The sequence below is a fragment of the Astyanax mexicanus genome, chromosome 16, assembly GCF_023375975.1.
Source record: "Astyanax mexicanus isolate ESR-SI-001 chromosome 16, AstMex3_surface, whole genome shotgun sequence".
NCBI classification, from domain to species: Eukaryota; Metazoa; Chordata; class Actinopteri; order Characiformes; family Acestrorhamphidae; genus Astyanax; species Astyanax mexicanus.
Genome location: NC_064423.1, coordinates 792457 through 806104, shown reverse-complemented (window position 1 = coordinate 806104; position 13648 = coordinate 792457). Strand labels below are relative to the sequence as shown.

At 36.1% G+C, this 13648-nt stretch overlaps 1 protein-coding gene across 3 annotated transcripts in view; it reads left to right on the top strand.

Moving 5' to 3' along the window:
- The first annotated feature begins 268 nt into the window (after window positions 1-268).
- LOC103032290 (glutathione hydrolase-like YwrD proenzyme) overlaps window positions 269-13648 on the top strand; it is a 31841-nt gene continuing 18461 nt past the window's right edge. For 2 of the 3 annotated variants that reach the window (XR_007424846.1, XM_022669469.2), the window contains exons 1-5: window positions 269-537; window positions 1872-1978; window positions 3460-3613; window positions 6450-6603; window positions 10420-10626. Coding sequence is in view for 2 of the 3 variants with exons in the window: in XM_022669469.2 (XP_022525190.1) it covers window positions 527-537; window positions 1872-1978; window positions 3460-3613; window positions 6450-6603; window positions 10420-10626 (633 nt within the window). In the remaining variant the exon portion in view is untranslated. The remainder of the gene's footprint in view (window positions 538-1871; window positions 1979-3459; window positions 3614-6449; window positions 6604-10419; window positions 10627-13648) is intronic. The other variant, XM_015601581.3, reaches the window with a different exon arrangement.

The window sequence follows — 13648 nt, the reverse complement described above, 5'->3', positions numbered from 1 at the left end:
TAATATCAATGTAGAAAATAAATGTAATAAAGAAATAAAGAAAAACATTGAATAAGAATGTGTGTCCAAACTTTTAATTTTAACTGTGCTCACAATGGTACAATCTGTATTTGATGCTACAGGAGAAAGTAAATTCTCTCTCTCTCTCTCTCTCTCTCTCTCTCTCTCTCTCTCTCTCTCTCTCTCTCCACTAAAGAGTTAACTTTCTTGGAGCTTCTTCTGATAAACTGGTAAACTGTGGTTCCCTCCGTAGTCTGACCTTTAAGCCTGAATACCCAGCTAGGTGCACTTCGTAGGGAACTTACAAGGCGATTGGAACGCACCCCATATCTACGCTATATTGAGAATCCGCATATAGTTTACAGTGTGAAGGTAATGTTACCGGGGGTTGTGTAAGATACGCAGTGTGTTTCTGCGGATCTAACTAAATAGTGTATGCATTAAGTGACGTCATATTAACTTTATAGCCGTGCTAAAGTGCCAAAGCTCACTTTCACTTTCTTGTAGCTTTTCTGCAGGAACTGAAATGAGTGCAAGGTAAGATCAGGCTAAACCCTGCATTCCGCGTCTCAGCATGATTTTATTATTAATAATAATAAGGTTATTAAGCTTGTTATGAAGTTTAGCGACTCCTAATGTAAACCAAACTAATGACATGTACTTAAACCCGTCACTGTGTAGCGTAAACTCCCGCACGCGCCCGCTGTTTTTACTCTCCACAGACTCACTTGTAGCAGTGGAGCTTTAAAGAGCCATTTCTGCTTAAATTTCACTTAAAACTTCATCGGATCCAAATCAAACTAATGAGATTTTTAGATTTTTAGACCCTGTCATTTATTTAAAAATACATGTTACATATTTTACACAGCTGTTTACATTAGATGATGAATCAACGTTGATATTTAATAAACCATAGCTCACTAAAAGTAAAACAGTCCTATGGTTAACAACGTGTTAACAAAAAACTTACAACACTGTAGTAAATCTACAGAGTATAAAAAAACGTTTACACCCACCACTACCAATCTGATTACTGAACATCTGATCTCAAAAACACTAAAACCTATTAGAACTATTAGATCATGATAATTCCCTCAGGTATGGTAAATAATTGGTGCCAAATTCCAAAAAGCAGTTACTGCAATTGTAATAAAACCACTTTTTCATCCCTCCATCCGACCGTGTTTAGAAATTGTATGCTGATGAAATGTAAGATGCTAATTCTAAAGGCAGAAGGTTGAGGGCATTATGTTGATTCATGATTCTTAAAATGTTAATGTATTGCACAACCATTTAATATTAGTTGTTTATTTATTAATAAGAAATTACTTCAATCTTATTTCAACCACATTATAGGGCTGGGCGAGATGGAAAAAAATCTATCTGGAAAACTATCTCTAAAATGTATAAACCACCAATCCACAGTCAGATTGTGTACAAATGAATGATATTCAAGGCCATTACCCCAACAGAATGTGGGTCATGCAACAAGACAATGACCATAAGCACACAAACCATTCTACCAGAGACATTGTTGTGTTTGAAAACCAACCAACGTAACAGGGCTAAAGCTGTTTAGTACTACCAAGCTGAGAATTAATCTACAGTTACTGGTACTACTGGTTTACCACCACTGGTCTACTGGTACACTGGTTTACACCAAAGGAAACACCAGATACTGAAACCAATGGTTCATATATTTTTACCAATTTTCCTCAATAAATAAATTACCAAGTCTAATATTTTGTCTCATGTTTAATTTGGTTCTCCTTACCTTTTTTTAGGACTTCTAGGACACGACATTGGTAATTTAATATTTCTCTAATCTAATAAAGTAACTAAATTTTTATTTTATTTTTTTTACTATAAAGGAAGGACATGCAAGACAGCCTGGCCTTCACTTCTCGGCGATCACCAGTCGTCTGTCTGAATGGCTGCGTCGCCTCCAGTCAGCCTCTAGCATCAAACATCGGACTAGGTGAGGTCTCAACATAGAGTAAATATTGATCATCTAGTTTTGTTGTTTACAGGTTTATGTTTGAGTAAAATGAACACTGTTGTTTTATTCTATAAACTACAGACTTTTCTTTCACACTGCTTTTGGATAACTTTATGCCTTTACTCCTGGTGCAAAAATTCTAGGAGTTTAGCTTGGTTTGATGGCTTGTGGCCATTCATCATCCATCAATTTAGTAATATATGTAATGTTTATTTTGTGTAGATATTTTGGCAGAGGTTTTAATTAAAACCTGTAATAAATCTAAAATAAATTTGGTACTAACTTACATTGATATCATAACATATATTTGTTTGCATTACTGAACAAGCATTAGCAAACCAGCCTGATTTCACTTTCAAAACCAGCAAAGAGCAGTCCTGATGGCTTTTAAAAACAGCCTTGAATATATTGTTCTATGCTGTACAAAGCTTTACTGGTGCCCTATGTCATCATTATCCAGTAATACTGTAAAAAAGGCCCTGTAATTCTTTGAGGATGGTTTGATTGGCATTTTAATTTCTTTTCTTTCGCTCCAGGTGAGTGCTTTCCCAGCTTTGCTAAAGCAGTTCAGACAGTGGGGGCTCAAATACACAACTCAGTGACCCCCACTCAACTGTAAAACCCATACTTTTTAAAGAAGAATGAACAGAAATTGTTTGAAGTGTTTATAATGGATGCATTTAATCCATGATCTTTAATGCTAATGCTAATATATCTTCATTTGTATTGAATGACAATTTGACAGTTGTTCATATTACACTGTAAATTCATGATGAATGGATCAGTAGAAATGCTCCAGAATGAGCGGGAACATTGACTTCCACTGAAAGTTAGTAGAGTTTATGTTTTTTCTTATTTAGTGACGTGCAAGAAGTCATGTTATCATTGTACGCTGGAAATTTATTATGAAGTACTACAGGTTTGGCCATATCTGACTGATAGGGGTGTGACGAGATCTCGCGAGATTAAAACATGACGATATTTCTCGTCAAGCTTAAACTTACACTAAATCAAACACGTGACTGTTTCATAGAGAGCTGTACTAATCCCTTAGCTCTGTACTGTATTTAAAAACATGTTCTATCTATCTATCTAATATGACTGGTTATGGTTCTGCATAGTTAAATTACAAGAGATTTAGGAGAAAAAAACACAATTGTTTGCACTATATAAGACCTAGAAAAGTTTTATTTTAATTTTTTATTCTTATTCTTATTTCTATTTCTTGTAGAATCAATGTGTGAGAGAAACCAGTCTGTTAAGTTTGTGTTTTATGATTTTGTCAAATAAAACTCTAGTTTTCAAGCCATTTTTCATTTTTGACGTTTTCTTTAAAATTGTATTTTTAAATCTCGTCTCGTCTCGTTCTCGTGAACCCAGTATCATGTCTCGTCTCGTCTCGTGATATTAGTGTCTCGTCACACCCCTACTGACTAATGCCCGACATGCTTCTATCACAGATATCCTGAAGAGAGGTGGCAATGCTGCAGATGCTGCTGTGGCTGTAGCAGCTGCTCTGAATGTGACGGAGCCCGTCAGCACTGGCCTGGGTGGAGATGCTTTCTGCCTCTTCTATGATGCGACTTCTCGACAGGTGCGAGGACTCAATGGAAGGTGAGAGAATGAAACTATTTGAATTAACTATAATATAATAATAATTGTGAAATACATAATTTTTTAGAGAATTGTTTTATTCAGCCACAATGGAGGATTTTCCAGCATAAATGACCTGTTTAGTAGCATGCAGTGATGGTATAGTTACTTTGAAAAAGTAATCCGATTACTGATTACTGATTACTCCTTTAAAAAGTATCTTAGTTACTTTATGGATTACTTGATTTTAAAAGTAACTAAGTTACTTTACAAGTTACTTTATTAGTTACTTTCAGCAGCTGCAGACACCACCTCCCCCCGCCTTAACATAAACATTATAACCAGTTTTGCATTTTTAACAGCAACAATGTATCTGTTGACATTTATTGTTGAACTATTTCCTGAAAAAAGAGTTTTTAATAAAAAATAAAAGACAATTTCTCTTGAATTAACATAAATACTTGTTTTTCTAAAAAATAAAATATGGTCTTTCTTGATTTCACTTAACATAAATATTTGTTTGTTTAATAAAAAATATATAAAATAAAGAAAGTCTTTCTTGACCTGACATATTTAACACTGTAAATCTGAACATTGAACCTGTTGTTCTCAGCAGGGCAGCAAGGAGGAGTTTTACAAAACAAAACCATGTATTTTAAGTGAATATGTTAAGGAGTGAAATAGTGGAGTGGGGTGACTAAACCAATGGTTGTACCTCATTAACAGAAGCTTCTATTTCTTCTAGGCACTTTGTTGTCATCACAGAGTGTACAGCGAACCCTGATATTGGAACCTTTAGCTGATACTAACTCAAAATAGTGGCTGTATTTCCAGCTACGTCGCCACAGCATGTCAATCAGACTTTGACTAGACCACTCCAAAACCTTCATTCAGTTCTCCTTCAGGATTTTCAGGTACTGAGTAGAATTCCTGGTTCCATCTATTACAGCAAGTTCTCCAGATCCTGAAGCAGCAAAGCAGCTCCAGACCATCACACTACCACCACCATGTTTAATGTTCAGGATGATGCTCTTTTTCTGAAATTACGGGAAACACAATCTTCCAGTCTGTCACATCAGTTTAAAAAATAATTGTTCAGGGGATCATCAAGATTTTTTTTGGCAAAAGTGTTCTCCAGTGTTCCATGTTTTTTCTCCATTAGTGAATAATAGTGAATCACTGTGGTTCTCTTGAGTCCCAATGCTTTAAAATGACTTTTTTTTTTACCTTTTCCAGACTGATAGATGATCCATGACTTTGTTTTTTCATCTCATAATGTGTTGTTTTTGAGATCTTTTATCTGCTTCATGTTGTCAGACAGGTTCTATTATTTAAATTATTTCTTGATTCTACAGGTTCTCACAGTAATCAGGTCTGGATGTGGTTAGCAGTGAAATTAAATTCAGCTTTCTAACAAAATGTAGTAAAGTTGGTTTGGATAATATTTTTCTTTAATAAATAATAAATAAAATAATCATTTAAAAAAAAGCTTTTTCTATTTACTCAGGTTATATTTTTCTGATATTAAAGTTTGTTTAATAATCTGAAAAATGTCAGAATGTCAAAAAACAAAAGAAATCTGTAAGAAGAAAATACTTTTTTCACAATACCGGACATGTTAATGGCTAAAAACATATCAGGATACAATACTATAATATGCAATACTAGATACTATCTATACCAGAGACTGTAAAAAAGATGGACGGCATGTCTCCGTTCCCATTCATTAAGTGAAAATGAAGCCAAAATCTTCCACCATGTTGGCCTACTCATTTAAATAACCCCGCCCCTGAGGGCTGCCTCGAGGTCACAGGCTGCAGAGCGGAGCGGAGCTGACGATCTGTTATTGGTCCCGCCCATAACCAGCCCTTTTACAATAACCACACCTTTTTAAATAGAGCTGAATAACGTTTTTAAAAACGAATTTTGTGGGGATATAAAAATTTAACAATATAAGCAGAGGTTACACTAGCTGTTGCATTTAAATAATGGAGGAGGAATTACAGTATATTGGAAAAAAAGTGATTGAAAGTTGTTCTGTTTTGCCATTGAAACCTATGGGGATGGGTGGGGTTACACAGCTTTCTGCAACTGAACAGCAGGGGGCGCCCGACCTGTGGTGGCTTCACTTTTGAGAGACGATGCTCTGTCCAGCTATACACAGTCTATGTTCTATAATAACAATACTAGTTACAAACTGTACAGTGATGTATGCTCTCCAAAGATTTCACTGAGAGTTTCACTAAGAATATGCTCTAATATGGCGCTTCTTTTGCATTTTTAAAGTTAAAAATACTCCTAGGGTAGCGTAACTCGACGGAACACCGGTAACCCAGGGCTATTTTAGCTAGCGCTTTGTCCCACGTAGCTTGTTTTAGATACTCACCTCTGAACGGCAAAAGAGCTAGTGCTTAGCACAGTTAGCGGCTAACTCTAATACTGCTTTTGCAGTGCTAGCCGAGGGTAGCAGCAGGCTACAGGCCGATAGGTTATATTTTATTCTGAAATGAAAGTTTGTTTGATAATCTAAAACATGTAAAAATGACAACAAAAAAAACAAAAGAAATCTGTAAGGAGGCAAATACTTTTTTCACAACACCGTACATGTGGCTAAAAACATCAGGATACAATACTATACAATGCAATACTAGTCACTATCCATATAGGACTGGCCAAAAATTCAGTATCAATATATTGTTGTATAACATGTTTTATGTATGACATCTACATACATTTATTTAATAACATCTCTTACTGTTTTTTTTTCAGAAGTTTGTAAGTGCATGACGTGACCGGGTGTAATAATCAGGATTATTGTATTTTTACTCCTCTGTTTTACCTGTTTTGTGTGTCTCAGTGGTAAAAGTCCCAAAGCTCTAACTCTGGATCTGATGGAGAGGTGTGGCTTCAGTCAGACTAACCCTCCTTCCATATTTCATGCACACAACGTCACTGTTCCTGGAGCTGCAGCGTGTTGGTGTGACACTGTGGCAATGTTTGGCAGTAAAAAGGTACTCCAACCATAATAATTATGTTAAAAAATGTTTACAACCCTGTATAGTATACCATTATAATAGGATAGCCATGCATAGCATACTGTTGCACTGTATGACTCCTTAAATAGCTTACATCCCTATGAGACAGAGATCATTTCCTGTGTTGTGTCATGTTTTTTCGTCTTTGCAATGTAGCTGGGCAGGTTATATCCACTCATACAAGACCAATCTCCTATTTGTTTGAATGTGGAGAGGCCAAAAAAACCCAACATTTTCTTTTAAAGTCAAACAAGTGCTGGATGTTAATCTACATAGATTTCTCTCCTGAAAGCTGTTTATTTGGGTGAGTAAAGCGCTTTCATGTATTTACAGTAAACTTAGATTTCCAGATTTCCACTAAGGCTGGGTGCAGCAGCAGTAGCCTGAGCTGCTAACAAGTAGCGCTAGTACATTCTACTTGACAGAGTAAGAGAGTGTTCTGGTGTTCTGTCGAGTTTTGCTACCCATCAAAACGTGCTTCCAAAAGGCACTATGCATGTGCTGAGCTACAGATATTAATTATTTTTCTGTTTTTTTTATAATAAATCTTTTTTTTTGTGCATTAAACAACATGGACTCACTGTCATTGCACAAAAGGGCTAATTATTTAAAAAATATTAATAATAAATACAATAATTATTTAAAAAAATACAAAAGTAGTTTATAATGACCTCTCATTGCTACAACTATACAAACTGTACAGTAATGTATGCTCTCCAAAGATTTACATTATTTTTAGCTAGCGCTTTGTCCCACACAGCTTGTTTAAGAACGGTAAACACGCAGACTACAGTCCGATACTCCCCTCTGAACGGCAAAAGAGCTAGTGCTTAGCATGGTTAGCGACTAATTCTTATACTGCTTTTGCAGTGCTAACTGGGGTTAGCAGCAGGCTACAGGCTGATAATACTTACTGTGAAAGGCGAAAGAGCTAGCGATTAGCAGAGTTAGCAGCTAAAGCTAATACTGCTGCAGTCTTGGTGCTGAAGAACTAAAATCAAACTCATGTATAACTCTGTGGAGTGGCTTTACTCTTCTTACAACCGGATTGGTAGAATTCATAGAAAAGGTACACTGGATTATAGTGCGCACTAGGGGTGTGACGAGATATCGTGGCATGAGATCTCGCGAGATTAAAACGATAGTTCTTGTCAGGCTTAAACCTGTCTCGCCGAAAAAAACAGTTTAGTGTGTAAACGGTAACAGAGTGACCAACAAGACACAAACCATATATAAATACTGTAAGTAAATCCTACACGTGACTGTTTCATAGACAGCTGTACTAATCCCTTAACTCTGTACTGTATTTAAAAACATGTTCTGTCTCTGTTTCACTTCAAGCATAGTCTTAATATGACTGGTTATGGTTCTGCATAGTTAAATTACAAGAGATTTAGGAGAAAAAAACACAAACCATAGTCTTAATATGACTGGTTGTGGTTTGCACTTATTGTTTGCACTATATAAGACCTAGAAAAGTTATTTTTTTATTTTTTATTCTTATTCTTATTTCTATTTCTTATAGAATCAATGTGTGAGAGAAACCAGTCTGTTAAGTTTGTGTTTTATGATTTTGTCAAATAAAACTCTAGTTTTCAAGCCATTTTTCATTTTTGACGTTTTCTTAAAAATATTATTTTTAAATCTTGTCTCGTCTCGTCTCGTGATATTAGTGTCTCGTCACACCCCTAGGATTATGTGTGTATAAGTGTGCCTTATGCACTGAAAAATATGGTAAGAGCAGACTTGGGTGGATGTTTCAAATTTACAAGCTTCAACCACAAATCCTCAACACTGAGATATTTTTGTGTTTTGTATAAAACTCTACTGTTCAAGCTGAACATCTAACACAAAGTAACCTGGCCTCTCCATGTCATCATGCAATATAAATTATATAGATCACATTAAAAAGACAAAAGACAGGTGAACAGCCTAAAATAAACTTCAGATTTATGAGAAAATTGTATTTGGGACACTTTAACCTGCTGTGTGAATGTAGCCTTAGACATACTGAATATGATTCCAGCTCGGTTTGATTACAGTATTATTTTAACCCTGTTTTAGTCGATCGTTAACCCCGGAAGGCTTCAACAGTTTGTGAGTGATAAAAGCTCTATAGAATACCCAGCTTTACAATCGAAAACTGTTTTAAATGCAGCTTATAATTGTATGTAACAAATGGTCCCACACCCTTAGCTGTATTTTTAGGCATATTCATAACAGCAAATGTTTGGCTGTATTTCAAGTCCTGCTCGTGGTTTGGAGCCAGGCTTTCCAATTCTTTACTTTACTTCCAGCACTGCAAAAAAATAAATGTTAGCAAGTAAAATGTTCTAAATTTAAGGCAGTAAATCTTATTTTCTTCTCTGATAAGACTTTTTGTCTTACTAAGCATTGTTATAATTATCTTAATCATTCTTACTTAGAATTTGTACCTTATTTTACGTAATTTGAACTCAAAATTAAGCAGCAATCAAGTTTTTCTGATTCTTGTGTCCAAAAACAGTGATTTGCTTGCTTGATTTAGGTGTTACTTTACTCATTTTGAGACTTTGCCATTGCTTTTTGTAAGAAATCTTACAAAGATAATTTTTCTCACCCTATTTTTAGATTTTTTTGCTTGATATACATATATTTGTGTTGATAATGCATATATTTTGTTTAGTTTTTGCCAGTGGATTTTTTGCAATGAATTAGCCACCTTCATTTTAATTTTAGCAGTTTGCAGAAAAGTGAAACGTTGAGTGAATGATGCTTGTTTTTATAGCCTACAACATCGAGGCCAGATTGTGTCTGATCTACAGGTTTACCCAAGGTAGCCTGGGTAAATCAGTGAATCACTACACATCGAAGGGAATTGTCAGAAACTGGGGGACATACGCAGTATGCAGATACATCATACTAAACTAATACAGTTCTAAATATTTGGGTGTTTGCAACAGCCATTTCAGTTTGATAATTTATTGTTAAAAATTAAAGTTTGTTGAGACAGGTTAAATCTCTGAGACAACTTTTTGTATCCTTCCCCTGAACAACTATGTTGAACAATCTTTGTTTTTAGATCATTTGAGAGTTGTTTTGATGAGCCCATGATGCCACTCTTCAGAGCAGATTCAAATAGGAGAACAACTTGCAATTGGCCACCTTAAAAACCTTTTCTCATGATTGGATACACCTGACTATGAAGTTCAAAGCTCAATGAGTTTACCAAACCAATTCTGTGCTTCAGTAAGTCAGTAAAAAGTAGTTAGGAGTATTCAAATCAATAAAATGATAAGGGTGCCCATACTTTTACACCGGTCAGATTTTGGTTTAATGCATATTGCACATTTTCTGTTAGTACAATAAACCTCATTTCAATCCTGAAATATTACTGTGATCATCAGTTATTAGATATATCAAACTGAAATGGCTGTTGCAAACACCCAAATATTTACAACTAAAAATGATTAAGATTAATAGAGGTGCCCAAACTTTTTCATATGATTGTATGTTTAAGTTCATTCAAATCTCAAACCTCTAATTCTTAATCCATCTTAAAGTAGTTCAATAATGTTTGGAAATATTCAAGTTTCAACTAGTTGAGTTCAAACTAATTGTGGGTTTACAGTGCAATAATAAACTTTACCTTTCCTCTAATTCCTGTTTGCACACATCCGTTGCGTGATTAAACCTGTCAGCACTCCCTGTATGCAGATACTAAATGAGTTTAAATGATAATGTTTAATGATAATAATGATAGAAATGTTTGTCATTGCGTGTCACTGATTGTTTGTACCTGTAAATTGTAAGCTGTCTTTAGCTGATCTGCTGCAGCCGGCGGTAGACCTGGCTCAGAGGGGCTTTCCTGTGGCTGAAATCACAGCGTATCACTGGGCCAGGGGGGCTGAAACCCTGAAGGCTGCTGGGAGAGACCTGGGTGGAGATTTACTCATTAACAACAGGCCACCCAAACACGGGCAGGTCATGACCAACCCCAGCCTGGCACACACCTTACAGGTTTGCAGTTTTTTTTTTTAAATCTATAGATAATTTTACTATAGAATTAGTCAGACAAACATATAGTCGTATGCAGATAACACATTTAGTTGTTTTTTAAACTATAAAAAACAAGACAAACATCAGCTGCCGGAGTCCTGAGAGAGCACAATTGGTCTTGCTCTCTCTGGGTGGGTACAGCAGATGGCACTTTTTCCACTCATCACTCCTAGGGTGATGTGGATCAGCACAAGGCTGCATCTGTGAGCTAATGTGTCAGAACCGAGTCGCTGTGCTTTCCTCTGAGTGTTAGCGCTGCGATGCTACTCGGCAATGCTGCATCAGCAGAAGTTCAAAAAGAGGCGGAGTCTGACTTTACATGTGTCAAAGGAAGGAATGTGCTGGTCTTCACCCTCCTGGAGTTAAAGCATCACTAGTGGTGGGGGGTATACAGCTAACTAGCAGATTAATGGGTGGGACAATTGACCTAGCTAAATTAGGGAGAAGAATGGGAGAAAATTACAAATAAATCATTGTTAATTAAACATAATGTGCAATATGTACAGAAAAATAAAAAGAAATCTGGATGATCCATGTAGATGTGTTACTTCCATACAGCAAATGCGACCTATTGGAATTGACTCCCTCTGTGTTTAATCAGCTTGTTTTATAGTAGTTATTAATACAAGATAAAATAGCCAATTTACCATTTACAAGAGAAAAGATGACCAGCACAGAATCACTGCATTGCAGTTCTCAGGCAGTATCATCTCACATTTTGTAGTAAAGAAAATGGTAACTTGCTCTTATGACCTACAACACTGTGACCAGGGAGTATAAATGTATACACAAGGGAAGGTAGACCTGGTGGGCAAGACCACACACTGAAGGCGAGGGCTTGGGGCAGCACACTTGCACCTCGAAGCACAAAGAGACACAGACACAGGGAGTGAATTAACTCAAATGTACCCCCATCAACATCCAAAACTAACTCAAAGAAACATAGTAACGGCCCAGTGTGGCTCTAGTTGCTAAAGGCCCTGTCCCACTGCGATTGCGTCTAAATATCCACTAAAGTACGTCCAAATTTCAGTGGACGCAGTTTAGTGGATATTTAGTGGATATTTAGACGCAATATGGACGTAGTTTAGTGGATATTTGGACGGCACCGTCCAAGTGGACGTAGTTTAGACGTTGCCGTCCACTTTAGACGCAAAAGTGGTTTTGGTACCTCCCAAAATTTTCGGAATAGACAGCGACTAATATGGACGTAATTTAGTGGATATTTAGACGCAGTACGGACGTATTTTAGTGGATATTTGGACGGCACGTACAGGTGGACGTCGACGTCCATAAAAATATTTTTTGCCGCCTCCTCCTCCTCCCGGTCTGGTCCAGCACATGGAGGAGTATGTTCTGCTGCTGCACCATCACTGCAAGGAATCTGTGGTCCATGGTTGTGTAGAAGAAGAAGAAATGATGATTCACTAGAAAAAACAACCATATATAGTTGGAAGTCGACGTCCAAAAAGTGGAAGTCGACGTACAAATTTGGAAGTCGGCGTCCAACTTCAATTTAGACGGAATATGGACGTAATTTGGACGCAGTGCGTCTATATTTTGGACGCAGCGCGTTCACTCAGTGGACGCAGTGTTTTCTGATAAATTTGGACGTACTTTAGTGGATATTTAGACGCAATCGCAGTGGGACAGGGCCTTTAACTTTAGTTTTAAAAAACTGAATATAATCAAGAGGAAGATGGATGATTACAAACCATCAAACCACCAAACTGAACTGCTTGAATTTTTGCACCAGGAGTAAAGCAGCCTAAAGTTATCCAAAAGCAGTGTGTAAGACTGGTGGAGGAGAACATGATGCCAAGATGCATAAAAAAACTGTGATTAAAAACCAAGTATTTATTTCTGAACTCTTAAAACTTTTCTCATTTTCTATAAATAAATGCTCGTAATGACAATATTTTTATTTGGAATTTGGGAGAAATGTTGTCTGTAGTTTATAGAATAAAACAACAATGTTCATTTTACTCAAACATAAACCTATAAATAGCAAAATCAGAGAAACTGATTCAAAAACTGAAGGGGTCTCTTAATTTTTTCCAGAGCTGTGTTTTTACATTTGCATCCCTGTAATTTGCACTTTTTATTTTTTTTTCTGTTGTTAAAGGGTTTAAATCAGACTCGACTCACAGTGTCAGATCAGTTCTTCTTACACTATCATGCAGTACTTCTGGCACTGGCTTTTAAAACTTTAGCATCAGCACTTTTGAGAGAAACTTTTTGAATAAAGATTTTGTGAAATTGGTGAGAAAGAATTTTTAAATGAGCTGTTTTTAATGTTATTAATGGCTGAATACTCTTAAAGTGCGTTAGTATAGTAAACCACACCTCTTTACTCTGTTATCTCTGTTTATTTAACCTCTCTAGTAAAGCTCATTTTAAAGACGAGCTAAAGCTTATACGAGGCAGGTTTACACAACCAGTCCCTGAGAAAATCAGTACCTGCAGCTGTATACAGGTGTGTCCCTCACAGATCTATATTTTTAACTGAAGGGTTATTCATTTCCTCTTATCAGAGAACAACGTTCACCACAGAGACAGGAGTTCAGAGCAGCGCAGCCCCGCCCGAGATTATATCACTGATAGAGAATCTGCCCTGAGATAGAGGAGGATCTGTTCAGCACACTCAGGGATTTCCCACATCACCTGTAATAATTTACACCACAATACATTATATTTATTTATTATACAGAATAAATCAGAATAAAAATCAACTCTACCAAAAATAGTTTTACTGAGATAAAAAATCTACCTTTGAACCTATTAACTCTATTAATAATTCATTAATATGACTACAAATTATTTAATCAATAATAAACATGTTGACATTCCGGAACAAAGTACACAGAGATATTGATCTTACAGTATTTTAAATTGTAAATAATATATAAATACTTTACAGGACAAAAGTTTGGACTCAATTCTTATTCAATGTGTTTTTTTCCTTTTAAATACATGTTTTACA